The sequence below is a fragment of the Tursiops truncatus genome, chromosome 10 (assembly GCF_011762595.2).
Source record: "Tursiops truncatus isolate mTurTru1 chromosome 10, mTurTru1.mat.Y, whole genome shotgun sequence".
In the NCBI taxonomy this organism is placed as follows: domain Eukaryota; kingdom Metazoa; phylum Chordata; class Mammalia; order Artiodactyla; family Delphinidae; genus Tursiops; species Tursiops truncatus.
The window spans coordinates 100,079,638-100,097,031 of record NC_047043.1 but is presented as its reverse complement, the minus strand read 5'-3'; the positions used below and the strand labels follow the sequence as shown (position 1 = coordinate 100,097,031).

General features: G+C 58.0%; 1 protein-coding gene and 1 long non-coding RNA gene across 6 annotated transcripts; one reads left to right on the top strand and one right to left on the bottom strand.

Annotated features, from left to right (window-relative positions):
- The first annotated feature begins 1,832 nt into the window (after nucleotides 1-1,832).
- On the top strand, nucleotides 1,833-16,420 carry HDAC11 (histone deacetylase 11). Of its 4 annotated transcripts, none has more exons than XM_033865507.2 (11): nucleotides 1,833-1,987; nucleotides 2,952-3,100; nucleotides 5,387-5,487; nucleotides 7,691-7,735; nucleotides 10,641-10,757; nucleotides 11,746-11,788; nucleotides 12,046-12,122; nucleotides 13,142-13,204; nucleotides 13,465-13,561; nucleotides 14,392-14,570; nucleotides 14,743-16,420. In XM_033865507.2, coding segments are annotated over exons 1-11 (1,089 nt in total). In that variant the 5' UTR covers nucleotides 1,833-1,985; the 3' UTR covers nucleotides 14,959-16,420. The 4 variants fall into 4 exon arrangements, with proteins under 4 accessions (XP_033721398.1, XP_033721399.1, XP_033721400.1 ...); XM_033865509.2 differs by lacking the exon at nucleotides 1,833-1,987 and adding an exon at nucleotides 5,042-5,123 and having other exon boundaries at nucleotides 2,988-3,100; XM_033865508.2 differs by lacking the exon at nucleotides 7,691-7,735.
- On the bottom strand, nucleotides 6,116-6,763 carry LOC109552111 (uncharacterized). Of its 2 annotated transcripts, none has more exons than XR_002178861.3 (2): nucleotides 6,496-6,763; nucleotides 6,116-6,275 (listed from the first exon to the last, which is right to left on the bottom strand). It is a non-coding gene; the product is annotated as an uncharacterized lncRNA (long non-coding RNA). The 2 variants fall into 2 exon arrangements; XR_002178862.3 differs by having other exon boundaries at nucleotides 6,510-6,763.
- Nucleotides 16,421-17,394: the final 974 nt, after the last annotated feature.

Sequence of the window (17,394 nt, the reverse complement as noted above, 5' to 3'; positions counted from 1 at the left end):
GGGTAGGTTAAGATTTGTCTCTCCCCCTAACCTGTGAGCTTGACAAAGCCTTTTAGATCTTGCCTGCTGGGTTCGCTGCTTTGTCCCAGTGTGGTGTGTTGGTGAGCAGATAGACTAGGATTCTGTAACAAAGAGGCCCCCAAACACTCAGCACGAATAACATAGTTTATTTCTCCCAGAAGTAATAGCGTGTGTAGGTGGTCCAGGCTGGCATGGAGGTTTGAAGGTGTTCTCAAGCCCCAGGGCTCCTCAGAGCGCCTCTCTCCTCAGCCACACAGGACACAACTTAAAAAACCCTCTTCCCCAGAGCAATCCCACTCTTTTTGGCCTCAGCTCTCCTATCCAGTCTGCCCCAGATCTTTGTTCTCTCAACAAGAGGTTCATCCATGTGACTTCCCAGACCACAGAGCAAGCTCCTGAGATGAAGTCAGCCTCTCTCAATGACACAGGACCACTGTGTGCACTTTCTCCCTTGTTGTTATTAAATATTAATTTTTTCTTTCTGTGGCTATATTTTTTCTGTCCACATCCCTGACCTTTTGGCAAATTACTTCATTCTGTGCCCCAGTTTCCTCATCTGTAAAATGGGGATAACCATAGTTCCACTCCTAGTGGTGCTGTAAGGATCAAATGAGCATAAAGCTTTTAGAATTGAACCTAACGCAAGCTATGTGCTATTTAAATAATAATTAGCATGATTATCTCTTTGGATTCTCTCAGCCTCCCCATGGGTGGAGGGACAGGCATCACTTCATTTTCAGACACAGAAATGAAGGACCAGAGAGCCGAAGCCAGTTACCCAAGGCCACAGCGCTGCGGGCAGGCGGCGGTCTGGGTTTAATCCAGACCTGAACCTCAGTTACCTCATGATAAAATTAGGGTGATGATGGTAACCCTCATAGGATTAGGTTGTGAGAATCCAGGGTCATCGTGCAATCAGGTGATGGGCACATGCAGGGCACTGTTCAAACGTCTGTGCCCTTCCCCTTCATGGTGCCCCCTCACCTCCACCCCCGTCACACCGACACAGCGATCTCAGCTGCCCTGCCCCTGGCAGCCCTGGGGTCAGCTGCCTCTGTTTGGTGGGCGGGGCAGCTGGGCCTACAGAGAAGCCCATTGTCTCTGTCCTCTGGGGCTCTATTGTTGGGGCCTCCTCCCAGGATCCAGCCCCAAGACACTCTCAGCTGTCGCCGGGCTCCTCTTGGCTTCCCGGGGCGGGGCCGGGGTGAGTGTGCAGATAAACAACTGTACCCTGAAGACTGGATCACCAGTCTGATTCTACTGGTAAGGTCACTGAGGCTCAGAGAGCCTAAAGAACTGTGTGGAGAGCGCTTGTCTCATGTCAGAGCCGCCAGATGGGGCTGGGCAGTGGGGGGTAGTGGGTGGCCTCAAGTCAGCGTGGTCATGCATCCCATTAGGTCGGAGATGTCAGGGCCAGAACACACGGCCCCCACTCTTCCATTTTACTCGTGGAAACAGAGACCACAGAGCCCGGACGCTTGCCCAAGGCCACACTGCGGCTCCGCCTCGGAGTCCGCCGGGAAGCCCGGCGTCCCTAACACCCAGGACGCCCAAGCCTTGAGACCGCGCAGGAAGGCCTGGCGGCCGGGGGCGGGGCATAGACTGGCCCTTCCCACGGGGCGGGGCGATGCCTCCCGTTCCAACTCTGGGACGAGCGGTCCTCCCCATAAGGGGCGCGGCTTCCGAGCCGGGCGAGATCTCACTGGGTGTTAGTCTGAGGAAGGGGGGACTTCGCGCTTGAAGGGCGTTGGGTGGCGTGGCCTCCCTCCCGCAGAGGCGCTCTGTGCGGGACTCCAGCCCTCTGTGCTGTGACGCAGGCGCGAGTGGAGGCGGGGCGGAGCCGAATCTTCGGAGCTCCGCCCCCAGTGGAGACGGCAGAGGCTGGGGGCGTGTCCTGGGCGGGGCCGCTCCCCGGCCCGCCCGGTCGCGGAGCGGTGGCAGCGCTGGGAGGGCCCGGCCCCGGCATGTGAGTGCGGTGGGGGCGGGGATGGGGGCGCGGGGTGGGGCGCCGGGCCAAGCCCCGGGGGTTCCGGGGGTCCCGGTGGGCGGGAGCACCAGTGCGCGGGCGGCCGGGCGAGCCCGCCAGGTGCGGGCCCAGGTATGGCGGGTGAGGGGCGCTCGGGCCTCTTGTGGCCAGGCCGGCCCCGCGTGCCGGACCAGCCCAGCGCCGCCAATCTGCGGCCCACGGGACGGGCGCCGGCGCGGGGCGCCGTCCCGGCGGGGGCTCGCTACAAGCGCAGCTCTGACGTCTGCCCTCGGGCCCCACCAGCTAAGCGGAGGCCCCGCAGTGGCAGCCGGGTTTCTGTTCCCTGTGCGGCAGCTGCGGAGGTGTTATGGGGGTCAGCTGCGCGGCGGGGCCCCAGGTGACCCCATTCCTGGCTCCGGGTTGGGCCGCAGCCTGCGTGAGCCCCGACCTGCTGTTTCTGGGAACTGTCACCTCAGCTCTCAGGGAAAGGGCGCTTTCTGTGCTCAGTTGTTAAATGCGTTATCTCATTCTCAACAGCCACACATTTTACAGTTGAGGAAAGCGAGGCCTACGGCCACAGAGCTGTTGATGTAATTGTTATCATGTGGAGGTGAGGTGCTGAGGCCTTACAGCCAGACACACCTGGGTTCACATCTGCTGTTCCACAGACCCGTGTGACCTTGGGCGCACCTGGTTCCCTCCCGGAGCCTCCGGTGGGATGGTGGTGCCTACCCCCCAGGGCTGCTGTGAGGATTGGGTTGAATGGTTCAGGGAGCTCAGTAAGGAACCGCTATTATTACTGTTGTTGCTGTTGGTAAGTGGCCCTTTTTCTGCCACCGAGGGAGCTGGTGGTACTGGGTCAGGGCTGTCTGCTCAATCCCAGCCTGCTGGCGCAGAAGGGGAAGCTGCTTCCCACGGTGAGACTGTTCCTGTCTGTGCATGTCTGTCTCTGTGCCCATGGAAGGCCACACCCAACCCAGCTGTACCAGCATGTGCCGGAGTCACGCTGGCCCATCGTGTACTCACCGCGCTACAACATAACCTTCCTGGGCCTGGAGAAGCTGCACCCCTTTGATGCAGGAAAATGGGGCAAAGTGATCAGCTTCCTAAAAGGTATGGAAGGCCCCACTCGGACCCTACATCTGCTTTCTCCAGCCCACCTGCCACCACCTGCTGCTCTTTCCCTGGCACAAGCGTCAGGCCCTCCCACCTCCAGTGTCAGCCCTGAGACAGCCTCCCACCCGTGCTGTCAAAAGGATCTTTCCAACACAGACTTCTAAGCATGATATGCTCCCGTATCACACCTTCACTGGCTCTCCATCGCTGTGGACCTAAGTCCTGTCTCTGCCCCTGGAGACCCAGTAGAAGGGGAGCTGATGCTTGGAGGAATGCATTGTCCATAGCCCACAAGCTCGTAGAGTCTGGGAAGTGGACAACCTTTGCTCCAACCTCACGGATTACAAATGAAGGAACTTGGGGCCCAGAGAGTTAGAAAATGTGCCCAAAGGCACACAGCTATTGAGTGGGGGAATGGGGCCTGGACCTCAGAGCCCCAGGCTCGTCCGCTTCATGGCTCATCCCCTGAGTGGGGTGGTGCTCTGGGGAGCACGTTGTTTCAATTGTGGTTTGTAATCTAGGGGTCTGGTTCATGTGGAAAATTCAGGCATCACAGTAGGCTGGTGAAAAAAAATATTCTAGTTCCTTGTATTGTGGGTTCTTTAACTGAGGGAAGTAGGAAATATTACCTGAAATGTTACCTGGCATAGGATGAAACACTGCATATCTTTAAATCGCACAATCCCTCTGATGACACCTGGGGGAAGTTTCACTGTGGGGCTAGCCCGTCTTTAACACCTAAGCCCATCTCCCTTTTTAACAAATCTAGAGCGAGCCTCAGTCTCTGCACCTGGCAGAAAATAGAGTCAAGTTAGAGATTAATAACACTGTTATTTGTTTTTATATTTTTTGTTTTTATTTTTGGTTAACTTCTGTTTATGGCAAGGGATACTGATTTTCCACTTGCAATAGTGACCAGAGTGCATATTCAAAGAAAAATATTAAGTAGAAAAGAGTACAAGTGGTGTGCAGCCATGGCAAGAGCTCTGGTGAGGTGAGCGGAGCCATCCTGCCTCTCCCCTGGCTGTTCTCATGCCTTCCTGAATGGGGTCCTTTATGCTCTGCTTCCAGTGGTCCTGAGTCTCTGTGTTCATTGCCCCTTCTTGGGCTCCTGTGTCACCCAGTAGCGCAACATAAGGGTTCCTTGTCCCCCTCACTCGGAGCTGACCATTTTCCTGAGTTTCCACTGAGCATGTGGGTGGAAAGGAGCCAGGGCCACATGGTGAAGGGCCTTGGGTACCGCCAAGAAAACAGCTGGTTCCTTGCCGGAAGGCAGTGGGGAGCCATGGAGTGTTTGGGGGGGATACCTGCTATATGTGGAGCTCTTTGTGAGAAGTGTATGGAACTAGTTGGTTTCTACCAGGGTTGGTTTCTAAGAGTGACACATTAGCATAGGTCCCCTAGATTCTGACCTTGTCCTTCGACTTCCCTAGAACCAGAGCATCATGGTCCTGTTGTCACTGTGCCCTAGAGCACTTCGTCCTCTCTGCCTTATTTCTTCTGTTGCAAAAGGGAGCAAGTCTTGTCTGGTGTATGCGTATATGGTAATGAAATAACATGGTTTTTCCCAAACATCAGTCATTTGCAAACCACTCTTGGTCCCTTGCCATCGCCTCATACCACCTGTTCCATTATTTACTTCATAGTTTTTATTGACTTAGCCTTCGTTTTAAGAAACTTAAATAAACCTGTTTTAAAAGGAAACATGTCATCTAAATGGAAAAAGCCAGTTTCATTTGCCATAAATAGAAGGTCACGGTAAAAAATAAATGCAATGAAAACAACAGTGTTATTTCAGCTCAGGCAGCTTACTGTTGCTGCGTACCGTGAAACTGATTGCTCCTTTTGGGGGGTTAAAAAAAGGGAGATGAGCAAGGGTCAGGCAGGTGTTAAAGAGAGGCCCCCCGTATACCAAACTCCCCATGATGTCATCCCAAGGTGGAGGGAGAATCGAGCAGAAGAGCTTTTTCTCACCTTGGGAGTCAGCGTTAATGAGCCGTGTGCTACCTGCCTCTAGAAGGTATCCAGTCACACTGGAGCTCGCCTCCCGGCCGTCAGGGGCCTGGGAAACGCGAGGATCACTGTGCACAATGCCGTATGTCCCCTGGCCCGAGGGCCTGGCCGCTGTCCCCACTGGCCTGAGAGGTGGCCCGTTCTCAGACCGCCCACAAGCCACCAGGGCCCACCTTGTCCTGGGGCAGGGCTGCCAGCCTGGGGGAGGGGCTGGGGCTGGGCCCGGCCTGGAGGCGGCAGGGATGCATGGGGCCTGCTTTGTGGTTTCAGAAGAGAAACTTCTATCAGACAGCATGCTGGTGGAGGCACGGGAGGCCTCGGACGAAGACCTGCTGGTGGTGCACACGAGACGCTATCTCAACGAGCTGAAGGTACAGGGCCTGGGGGCTGCCAGCAGAAGGAGGGGCTGGAGGAGGGGGCCCTTAGCCTGGGGATGCACAGCCTCGAGGGGCTCCGTTCCTGTCCCTGTGCAGGGGGAGCATGTGAGTCTGTGATCCCCGACAGGAGAGAGCTGTCCTAGAAAGGCAGATGCCAGGGGTGGGCTAGGCTACTCCAGGGTAGAGTGAGCTCCCCATCCTTGGGAGTATGAAAGCAGGGATGGCCACTTGGTGGGGGTTGAACCTTCATTGGGGTTTTGGGCTTCTGCATCAGTGACTTTCAGTCTGTGCTATGTGGACAGGCCTCAAAGACCCCTGCTGGGATGATGGGTGGGGGGGGCCCCAGTCCCTTGTCCCCATTCAACCAAAGCTATTCCACTTTGGCCTACTTTTACCTCGGGCTAAAGTATAAGATGCTGTTTCAAGGGCTTCTGCAGCTAAAGACGTGTTGGAAACTGTTGGGCTGCAAACGAGTTTTTACGCCCCAGGGCCCAGCAGGGAACATAAACAAGGGGTGGGTGGTGTCTGGGACAAGTGGAGCTCCTGCCCTTCCCAAGCTGGTGGCTGTCACTCAGCGTCCACCGTGGGCCTAGCTTTCAAAGAGAAGCCAGAAATCCAGATGTTAAGTGACAGTTCCTGATTTCTTAATGTAGCAACTCATTGGAAGGTTTTTGAAGCCCACCTGCAGAGCACATGGGGTCTGCCCGTGGTGACCTCCTTCTAGAGGAGCTGCATGGCTCTCCTCAGCGTGGTTCTGAGGGTAGAGGCGTTCAGTCAGTCCCCTGTGTGGGAGAAGAGGGCAGGCTGGGCTCGGGGTGGCATCAGAACCTGGTGTGTCAGGGATGCCACAGGTTCTCTGTCCCCAAGGGCGTGGAGTCCTGACCCCTGACCGCTAGGCTTCCCAGCAGGACTCATCTTAGACTCAGAGCTAGATTGGGTGCCAGAGGTCACCAGGCTTCTTCCCCATAGGTGGAAACACCTAGCCCCAGAAAGAGGCCCCACCTGCTCAAGGTCACCTGGGAAGTCCAGCAGGCCCGGGGGAGACCCCAGGCAGGGCATCCGGTCAGGTCTTCCGGGTTCCAGGCCACGGCAGCTGCCCTCCGTCCTCCTCCACGCCGGCCTGAGCTGTGAGAATTCTAGATGGATCCGTGACAGTGTGAGCTCATGAAAGATTACCAGGAAGAGGTTGAAACCTGGCTCCCGGGAGAGCGAGGTGTGCGAGGCCTTGGCACGAAGCCCAGCACTTGGCTGCTCTGGTTTCCCAGGGCCCGGACATGCGTGGTCACAGCCCAGCAGCTCGGTCAGGAGGACATGCCTGCCAGAGTCCGGAGGGTGAGGGTGGGGGCAGGGAGAGACCAGAACAGAGTGGCGCCAGGCTGGAGCCAGTGCCAGGATAACGCTGGGGATGGGGGATGGGCTCCAGGGCTCCAGGGCTCCATCCGTTTGAGGGGCTTTTCAGGAAACGGTGTGGGACTGACTGCATGCCTGGCCTTGGGACCCCAGAAGCCTGAAGGCAGCTTACTATGTGATAAGCAATAATGCAAACAAGTAGAGCCCCAAATAGAAAATTGAGGTCAAGGACAGGAGGAGACTTCGGATACGCCAACATAACCAAGATGCTATGGTTGTGCCATGTATTTGGAGCTCCCTGGCAGCCAGAGCAAAAGGAGAAACATGATGATTTCCACATGACCTACTAAGATGAAGAAGTATTCAGTCACGCAGCACGTCTATATCGAATACTGACTGTGTACTGGGTGCAAAGAAAAAAAAGAATAAGCAAGTTTCCCTGCTCCCATGGATTTGTATTTCATTAAAGAAGACTGAAAATAAGAAGTAACCGTACAAGAGCATTTCGGAGAGCACCAAGGGCTATGAAGGGAAAAAAAAGGGTAATTAGGCAGAGGTACGTTCATTTAGCTTGAGCAGTCAGGGAGGGCCTCACAGAGGAGGTGAGGTGTGAGCAGAGATCAAAGAATGAGGAGTAGGTGATACTCGTGGAGTTTTAAAAGAAGAATGTCCAGAGTCTCAGGCCTGGAGAGGGAGGGGGCTTGGCCTCCCGAAGGGGAGAGGGTTGCTTGAGTGGCCAGGTTGAAGGGAATGAAACCCTGACGTGGCACATGATGTGGTCAGGGAGGCCAGCAGCCCTGGTCCACAAGCCCTGCAGGCCTCAGGAGGAGTTTGGATTTTGTTCCAGGTGCCACAGGAGAGTGATGTGGGGTCCGGTGCCCCAGACGCTCAGGTGAGACCCATGCACGTTCCAGGCATTGTGTGGTGTCTAGGGGCTGCTCTCGGGAACAGCCCCCTGGCCCCTGATGTCCATGACGTTTCTTTCCTCTTTTCTCTGCTGCAGGACCCCCAGGGCTGCTTCTCCTCAGCGGTCCTGTGTGTGCCATGCCCGTACTGCCCCATACCCGTGTTCCGGGCTCATGCCTGGCCCTGCACTGGTGTGGCCTTCAATGCTTAATACACTGGGCATTGAACGAGGTGCAGTGGCCTGATGTTTGCCAGATGACGTCCATTCAGGGAAACAAGTGTGTTTATTGAGCGCCTGCTGTGTGCAAGGCCCAGAGTCGGCCCCACTGAGGGTGGGGTTTGGGTCGGGCCAGGGCCAGGCTCCTGCCTTGTGCTGACCCTGTGACAGTTTGCCGTGGGGCGCCGGGTGGTGGGATGCAGACCCGACATGTAGTCCCTGTGTGCCCTGTGCTGGGCAGTGCTCGGGACACATTTATGTAGTGAGTGTTTAGAGGACCGGGCTCTGCTCTGGGTGTAGGATGATGGCGGAACAGAAGAGACTGAATCCCTCTCTTGATGGGACGGAGTTGGTGTGTTAAAAGGCGCTCAGTGCCTTGGGGAAAGGACAGCAGGAAAGGGGGTGGGGAGGACCGCCCTTCAAAATAGGAGGTCGGGGGTCTCACTGCCATGTGACCGTGGACTGAGGGCCCTGAGGGAGTGGGCTCGGTGGGCATCTGGGGGTAGGCATTCCGAGCAGAAGGGTCAGCAAGTGCAAAGGCCCTGAGGCAGGAGTATCTCCAGTGTGTTCCAGCAGCAGCGAGGACTAAGTGACTGGATGGGAGGAATGGGAGGGAGACGGTAAGGGGTGGGGTCGGAAAATGATTGGGGCCAGGCCACAGAGGGCCTGTGGTCGCTGTGGCTTTGCTCTGAAGGAGGTGGGAGCCCAGGAGTGTTTCAAGCAGGGGGACGTGATCTGACCTAGATTTTAACAGGATTGCTTGGCAGCTGTGATGGGAATGGTTGAGACCAGTCTGTCAGAACAAAAGCAGGGAGCCTGGGAGGGAGCAGGTGGTTGCAATGATCCTGGTGAGAGAGCCTGGCCTCTCAGATGAGGCTGGAAGTAGCTGTGACCTGGGGGGGGGGGTACGTGGCAGAACTTGGGGTTTGTTATGAAGTTGGAACAATAGGATTTTCTTTTGTTCAGATTGGGTGTGGGGTCTGCAAGCCAAGGAAGCCAAGGATGCCAAGGATGCCAAGGATGTCCCAGAAATTGTGGCTGGAGCCCCAGGGAGTCTGGGCACAACTTGGGCCTTGTTGCTACCCTCACAGCGCCCGGCGCCTGTGGGAGAAGAGACACAGGCCCCCGTGTGTGCCACGGAGCAGCCGGGGGGGCGAGTCTCAGAGAGTCCCAGGGAAACAGGACGCCCGGGGTTACAGGATCAGCTTCTCCATTTCTGCAGAGAAAAAAAAAAGGCCATTGGGATTTTGGCAGGAATTGTGCGTCTGGAGATGAATTAGGAGAGAACTGACATCTTTACAATGTTAGGTCTTCCAGCCCATGAACACAAGATGTCTTTCCACTTATTTAGATCTTCTTTAAGTTCTGTCAGCGGCGTTTTGTAGTTTTCCGTGTATGAGTCTTATACCTGCTTGGTAAATTTATTCTTTTTGAAGGTGTTGTAAATGAAATTGCTTTCTTAATTTCTGTCTGGGGCTATGGCTTCCTCTTCTTTCATTCTCTGTCCCCTGCTGGCTTGCCGAGGGTGGGAGGGGGGCATCGACTCAGTGTTTTCCTTCAGGGGCTCGTTGCTCACTTACTTGTAGCGAACAGTGGTTCTCTGCCTCACGTGTGCCGGACCGGTGCTGGGTGATGGGCTTGGCGGGACAGATGGGTGGAGCTGGCTGTCTTCCCTTCTCTGGGTCTGCCCCTTACCACACACGCATACACATGAATGCATGTGCATATGCACACCTCTGCACACATGCACGAAAACACACACACACACACACACACACACACGGGTCTCGCAGCTGTCCAGCCAGACCATGTTCTCCCTCTCCCCAGCAAGGCTGTCGCGTTGCATATCAGCGCCTCCCTGCTGGGCTGCTATGTGTCCGTGAGGCCAGGAGCAGTGCCATCTTGGGACCTGCAGCCTAGCAGGCGCTTAGTAAATACCTACCAAGTGCTGGGGCCCCTCCAGGGCCCGGCTTGGGGTCAGTGGAGAGCAGGGTCTGGACCTCGGGCGTTCCCAGGCAGGCAGGAGATGGTCTAGGAGCGGGGTGCATGGATGCTTGCCCAGGGCTCGGGAGGTTATAGGGAAGGCCTGTGTCCTTATCTTGGTGCAGACGCCTTCTCGGTGCTCCAGACCCTCCTGCCTCAGCAGTGGAGGATGAGGACATCCAGCCCCATTTGAAGGGATGACTGATTCCCGGTGGATGGGGAGGCTGTGCTGTGCCTGGACAGCAGGAGCCCTGGGCGTCCAGTCCTGGCTCCGTCAGTGACTCCCTGTGACCTTGGAAGGAAAGATCCTCCCCCCAGCCCCCCGCCTCTCCGGGGCCTCAGTGCCCCTCTGTGCAGTGGGCGGGCTGGGCCAGTTCTGGGTGGGCTCCGTGGTGACCTGGAGTCCCCTGCAGCTCTCCTTCTGGGCACAAGAGGGCAGCCGAGGGCCTTGGAGCACGAGGACCGAGGGCTGACTTAGCTTTAAGGAGAGTGCGGTTGTGAGCATCTCTGTACTGAGCCCAGAGCTCAGCCACGGTGGGAGCTCCCATTTCTCACCCAAGGAGCTGCGCTCGCCCGAAGTCCCCCCACCCCGCGCCACCCCGAAGCTGGCCCAGGGGGAATCTGCTTCCCCGCTGCTGCCTCTGGGCTCACCGGGCAGAGGGAGGCCAATGGCCCACATCTCTTTCCACAGTGGTCCTTTGCTGTCGCAACCATCACAGAAATCCCCCCTGTCATCTTCCTGCCCAACTTCCTGGTACAGAGGAAGGTGCTGAAGCCCCTCCGGACCCAGACGGGAGGAACCATAATGGTAGGTGGGGAGCTGGTTTGGGGCGGGGAGCAGCGGCTGGGCTGGGCCCTCCACCCCAGGCTCCTTCCCACCCTGGGTCTTTGCCCACCCTGGGCTCTCCATCTAGAATGCCTCGTGCTGCTGAGTAGTTGAGCAAAATCCTAAATATTCCTCAAGGCAGCAACAAGAACTCTTTCTTCCAAAGCCTCTCCTGCCTGGCTGGGACATTAGAATTCACTGTTCTGCCCCCAAGACCACCTGTTAGAGTTACCGTATTTGCTGGTGTATAAGATGTATCCCACCCCCTGGAGAGTATGTCCTAAAACTGTGACTCCGAGCTACTCAAATTTCAGATGGAAACAAACCCCTATGACGTCAGCGATGGATGGTGCCCCTCCCCCCCATCGTGGGTGTGACAGTCACAAACAGTTGCAGCAAAACTGGGTTTCACATTCTGTGTGTAGTTTTCTCTAAAATTCACCACAGACTGCTGAGTTGATTGGAGGTAGAGGAGCTGAAATGATTTGAATGTACAATGATCCAACCCAGACAGGGATTAATACCTGTTGACCCCTATAGTTTTCTTTTCAGCTTTGCAAATTTGTGCATTTTGAAAGTTTATTAGAATATTACTGCCCACCCCAAAATTATGATTTCCTATAGGATTTCAGTAATAAGGCGACAGTATTTCCAGGAACAAAAATTTGTCCATTTTCCCTTTAAAAGCTGCTTGAGAACCCTTGTCAGCTCACGTTCCATCCTAAGAACTGAACTTTGATTTCCTCCAGTCTCCTCGCCAAATTGCACAGGGGCTTACGCACCGCATGCCTCATAAGCCAGCCAGTTCGGGGTTTGCTGGGGATGGGTGGGTGCTTCCTGTACCCCACCTCCCAGCTCATCCCCACCTTGGAGCTGGCTGGAAATGGTGTTTATGGGATGAGTGATTCAATGAATAAGTAAGTGCAGGAATTGGCCGCCCGCACCCCTCATCCTGTGCTTGTTTCCAAAGGCGGGGAAGCTGGCCGTGGAGCGAGGCTGGGCTATCAACATAGGTGAGTGCCCCGTGGCCTGGCCTGGGTCCTGGGGGCAGCAGCTCTGGTGCCATTGTGGACAGGGGTGGCCGCGATGGCAAAGCTGCCTCCTGACCCAGGGATGGTGACATGCCCACGTGGGGTCAGCTGACTTAGGCAGCCTGGAGCCCGGAGCCGTCCCTGGGAGCTGAGCGGGGAGGGGGGCCCTGGGAGGAAGGTGGGAGGGGGGCGTCTGGGCCTTGAGCCTGGCCCTGGCAACACCTCGGCTGTCCTCGCAGGCGGCGGCTTCCACCACTGCTCCAGCGACCGGGGCGGGGGCTTCTGCGCCTACGCAGACATCACGCTCGCCATCAAGGTGTGCCCGAGAGCATGTAGGGGGGGTCACCTCCGAGAGCCTCCCTGGAATCCCCCAATCTGGTGTGCTCACCCCGCATTGTAGAGAAGACAGCTGAGGCCCAGAAAGGGCGGGAGCTCGCCCGGGTCCCTCAGCCGGGCTGGGACCCAAACCCAGATGCGACACTTGCTTTTTCGTGTTGCCTGAGACGGTCCAGAGGTGACAGCCTTCAACAGTGGCAGGGGACCGGAGGGGAACAGTTTCCATGTCAATATTAAATTATGAGAAGGGTGAGATAGAAATAATGACCCTGATGGTGGTGACAACGGCTAGCATTTACCGCGGGCCCGGCCCTGTGGCCGCCTCCATCCTCCAGGGCTCGCCCCTGCATCCTCACGTTTTACAGAGGAGGAGATGAGGAAACGGGCCCAGAGGGGCGAGGGCACAGCCGGAAGGGGAGAGCTGGCAGCGGTCTCCACGTCGGTCAGACCGCAGTGCTGCCTCAGCACCCGCGCGTGGCCTCGTGCTCGGGGTTGGCATGGGCCCCGTGGCTCCTGTCGCCACGGGGAGGAGGGACAAGTCAGCAGACCCTGGGCATTCGGAGAGGGGGACGCAAGGAGACCTTCTTGGAGGGTGGGGGAGGGGAAGGAGGGCTTCTCAGAGGAGGAGGCTTTAGGGCTGGGCCCTGTAGGAAGGTGGAGATGGCAGAATGAAGTTCCAGGCACAGCCTCGAGGGGGGTTCCCCGCTCTGCACCCCAGCATTTCCCCGGGAATCCTGAGCTGTCGCGGAGGGCCAACTCTCTTAACCTCCTCACCTCTGGCCCTTCAGGGCACAGCACGTGCCCCTCCAGGGAGCCTTCCCTGAATACACACACAGGCTTCTCCAGAGCCACACAGCTCCCGAGGGCTCTGCCTGGTGGCCTGATCTCCCATAAGCATGTACAGGCTTCGGCCCACCCCCTCGCTAACTGGGAGCCTCTACAGGGCTGTGTCCTCTGGCCTGTGTGGTCCTTACCTCTCCCCTCTCCCGCCCTGGGCAGTTTCTGTTTGAGCGAGTGGAGGGTGTCTCCAGAGCCACCATCGTTGATCTCGATGCCCATCAGGTGAGTGCCTGGTGGGGCCCGGGGTCCCACAGGCCCGCCCCCCGGGCCACCTCCCCGCACTCCCCAGCTGCCTCTGACGCGCACCACCGTGCTGTGGGCTCCGCTCCCCCAGGAGCATCCCCCAAGCCCCAGGCTGGGCCTCTGCCGCCCACACCCAGGCACGCCCGCACCCAGGCACGTGGGGTGTTTCCTGGGGTGTGGTTGGGGGGTGCCTTTCCCGGGGCACCTGCCTGTGAGTGGCTTCCGTGTGTTCCCCACAGGGCAACGGGCACGAGCGGGACTTCATGGGCGACAAGCGCGTGTACATCATGGACGTCTACAACCGCCACATCTACCCCGGGGACCGCTTTGCCAAGCGTAAGCTGCCCTGTCCCTCAGCCCCAGGGCCTCTTGCTTGGATGGGGCTCTCTCTGGGGCCTTTCCTACATGCTGGGACCTGCAGAGGCCCCTTCATTTATTTATCCTCGGCATCCCTGCGAGGGGGAGACTGACGAGGAAACGGAGACCTAAAAAGGTCACTTGACCCACCCAAGACCACATAAACCTGCCCAATAAACACTGTGAGTCCTTCTTTTGGGGTAACCACCAGAAGACTAAAGTAGCCTTTTCTACTAGGTATGCAGCTGTCTGGTCAAAAACAGGGAAGGACAAAAAGAAAAAAGAAGGAAAAATACATATAAAATAAGACGGCAGAAATTAGTTCAAATATAATAGTTACTAAGTAAATGCAGGTGGATTAATTAAAAGGTAGAGACTCTCAGATGAGCTTTGGAAACACAGGGACCTGCCCACCCTGTGGGGAAGGGACATTTGCGCAGTAAGAGCCGGCGGAGCTGCTGTGCGTACCTCAGCCGCTTTGCCGCCCCAGGGACCCGTTTCTGAACTGAATGTCAGATGTTCTGGATTTGGACCTAAGGGCACATGGGGTGTCCAGGCAAGGACTTACGGAGACAGTGGGCTCAGACACCTGACGTGGGTCCCTGAATCCCCAAGGCAGTGTTTCATCTGTGATCCCCCTGCTTTCCTTTGGGTCCCCCTTGCCGCTTGTGTGCTCTTTTTTTAGCCTAGTTTTGGGTGAATAAGAGGTCGAGCACTGGGGAGTCAGATGGGGAAATGGGCCGTCCTCGCCCTCCCCAGCCTCAGTTTCCCACCCCTGCACATTGGGGCTACTGCTGTCTCCCTCGCAGAGGCCATCAGGCGGAAGGTGGAGCTGGAGTGGGGCACGGAGGATGATGAGTACCTGAGGAAGGTGGAGAGGAACCTGGAGAAAGCCCTCCAGGAGCATCAGCCCGACGTGGTGGTGTACAACGCAGGCACTGACGTCCTTGAGGGGGACCGCCTCGGGGGGCTGTCCATCAGTCCGCAGGTACCTCCTGACCCTGGGGCAGGGGAGGGTCCAGGGACACAGCAGCGGCAGGGCAGGTGGGCAGCAGTGGTGCTTCTCTTGAAGCCAGAGGGGAAGGGCAAAAGCAGCAGCGGTCTGGAGCAGGGTTAGACCTGCAGCAGGACTTTCCAGCCTTCCCCATCCCCCACACCAGGGTGTCGTGAAGCGGGATGAGCTGGTGTTCCGGCTGGTCCGAGGCCACCAGGTGCCCATCCTCATGGTGACCTCGGGCGGGTACCAGAAGCGTACAGCCCGCATCATTGCCGACTCCATCCTTAATTTGTATGGCCAGGGGCTCATCGGGCCCCAGCCAGCCAACGTCTCAGCACAGAACTCAGACACACCCCTGCTGCCCCTGGAGGTGCCCTGACGACACTGCCCTCTGAGTGGCTCCCTGCCTGCCGCCCACCCGCCCGCCCACCTGCCCACCTGCCCCTCAGTGCTTCTCCTTTTCCAAATGAGGCGGGGGGGGGACCTCGCGCGCAGCTGCACTCTCCGCACTGGGTGTCGCGGTCTCCGGGCCGTTCTGCGGGTGGGGGCAGAGGGCAGGGCCTGAGTCCCAGAAAGACCCACACGGTCACGGTCACGGCCTGACCAGGCGGCAGTTCTCCCAGGAGGGAGGAGGGCAGTTGAAGCTCCCAGGCGCAGGGAGGGCCCCCAGGGGTGGGGTGTTCTGGTTTTCAAAACAGTGCGACCGTTTCAGACCAAGGAAGCTTCCATCTCTTCCACAGTTGGGCCCCCTCCCTCCTCTTCTGCACCCTCTCCTCCTCCCTTCAGGGGTGGGAGACCTGAGAGGGGGCTGGAGCCAGGCGTCTGGGGTCCCTGGGTTCCCAGCCAGCAGGCAGGGGCCCTGGTCCTGGATGTGAGGGGGTGGCAGGGAAGGGGATGCAGGTGGGTTTTCCCATCTGGCTTCTCCTTCAATAAAGCGAGGTCTGGACCTGCTGTCCGAGAGCCCCTCCCTGGTGGGGAGGGGAGGGGAGGCCTGAGGAGCCCCAAACCCCTGCTTCAGCAGCATCTTGCCCGTCCAGGGAGGGCGCCGGGTTTGGGGGAAAGAACTGTTGGCTCAGGGACAGGCCTTAGCTCTGGAGGCTTGAGGGACAGAGGAAGGTGAGGCCTGGACCAGGTAATCGGGGAGGGACAGGTGGCCAAGCTGGGTCCCACAGGCCCCGAGGCCCAGGTGGGGAGTGAGGCGCTGGCGAGGCCAGGCTGTCGTTGCTGGAGGGGAGCAGAGGGTTGTACGCGTAGGGGGCTGGGGCGGGGCCCCGGCGGGGGCTGCAGCCTCCACTGGGCTCATCCAAAATGCCAGGCCCTGATGTGCACTGCCCAGGGGGGCCCTGACCTTGTCGTCAGCTCTACTCTGAAGGGGATGCTCAGGACCCCACAGGAAGCTGGGGGCCGGGGGGAGCGTCCACTGCTCCATTGCCTGGGTGTGTTCTTAGTGGTCAAAGCAGGTGGGGAGGGAAAGAGGGCCGTCCCTGATCAACCCCCCCACGGGACTTGTGCTCATTGCCATCTGGGGGTCTCCTGAATTCTCCTACCTTCTCCCTCACACCCCTCTCGCCGCTCCCTCTGCTGGAGGGGGCGGGGCAGGAAGGGTTCCAAGATCACCAAGTGTCAAACAGGCTGAACTCCTTAGGCTTGGACGTCGCACCCGCCCCGCCCTGCCCCACCCCGTCCCTGCCCCGCCCCTGCCCTTGGTCCCTGCATCGGACTCGAGGCACCTAACACCACTTCACCTCCGACACGGCCTGCAGCCTTGTGGGGCAGGCGGCGACAGGCTTGTCACCACGGAGCCTCTGCTCCAGAGAACCATAAAGGCTCTTTTGATCCGACCTGGCTGCCGTGTGTTTTTTTAAAATTAATTAATTTTATTTTTGGCTGCCTTGGGTCTTCGTTGTTGCGCGTGGGCTTTCTCTACTTGCGGCGAGCAGGGGCTACTCTTCGTTGCGGTGCACGGGCTTCTCATTGCGGTGGCTTCTCTTGTTGCGGAGCACCGGCTCTAGGCACGCGGGCTTCAGTAGTTGTGGCTCGTGAACTCTAGAGCGCAGGCTCAGTAGTTGTGGCGCACCGGGTTAGTTGCTCCGTGGCATGTGGGATCTTCCCAGACCAGGGCTCGAACCCGTGTCCCCTGCATTGGCAGATGGATTCTTAACCACTGCGCCACCAGGGAAGCCTTGCCGTGTGTTCTTGAGGTGAAGAATCCATAACTCCTAAGGATTAAAGGAAATAAAGATTGAAAGTTCACACGGCAAGAGGCCTGGCGTGGGGTAGCTGCCTGATAAACGCTAGTGTTTTAGCCCATGCACAGAGTCCCATGGAGAAGGTCATTATTCCCATTCTACAGATGAGGTCGCTGAGAGTCGGCGAGGCGTTTGCTTCAGGCCACATGTCTCGTGAATGGTAGAGCCAAGTATGACCTCAGCTCTGCCAGTTTCCAAAGTATGTGTTCTCAGCTGTGTCAGGTTAGGCAAGGGTGAAGGGTGCTCTCTAGACAGAGAGGGGTGCAGGGGCGGGGAAGGGTGGGGATGGGAGGGCAGGCTGGGCTGGGCTCTGCCCAGTGTAGGAGGCAGCTGGGGGCCCTGGTGGGGTGGTGTGTGTGTGTGTGGGGTCTTCCAGGCCTGGGCTGGGAGCACAGGTGCGGATGGGCTGGGTGGGGGCCGCTGGGGAGCAGGACCTTGTCCTCAGCCTGGCAGGGTGACCAGGGCACCCCCAGGGTTTGTGGCACAGCCTGGGTGGGGAATGGGCGCTTCCACAAGGGTCAGCGCCGGGGCAAGGGCAGGAGATGAAGACATCGGGGTGGTGGGCC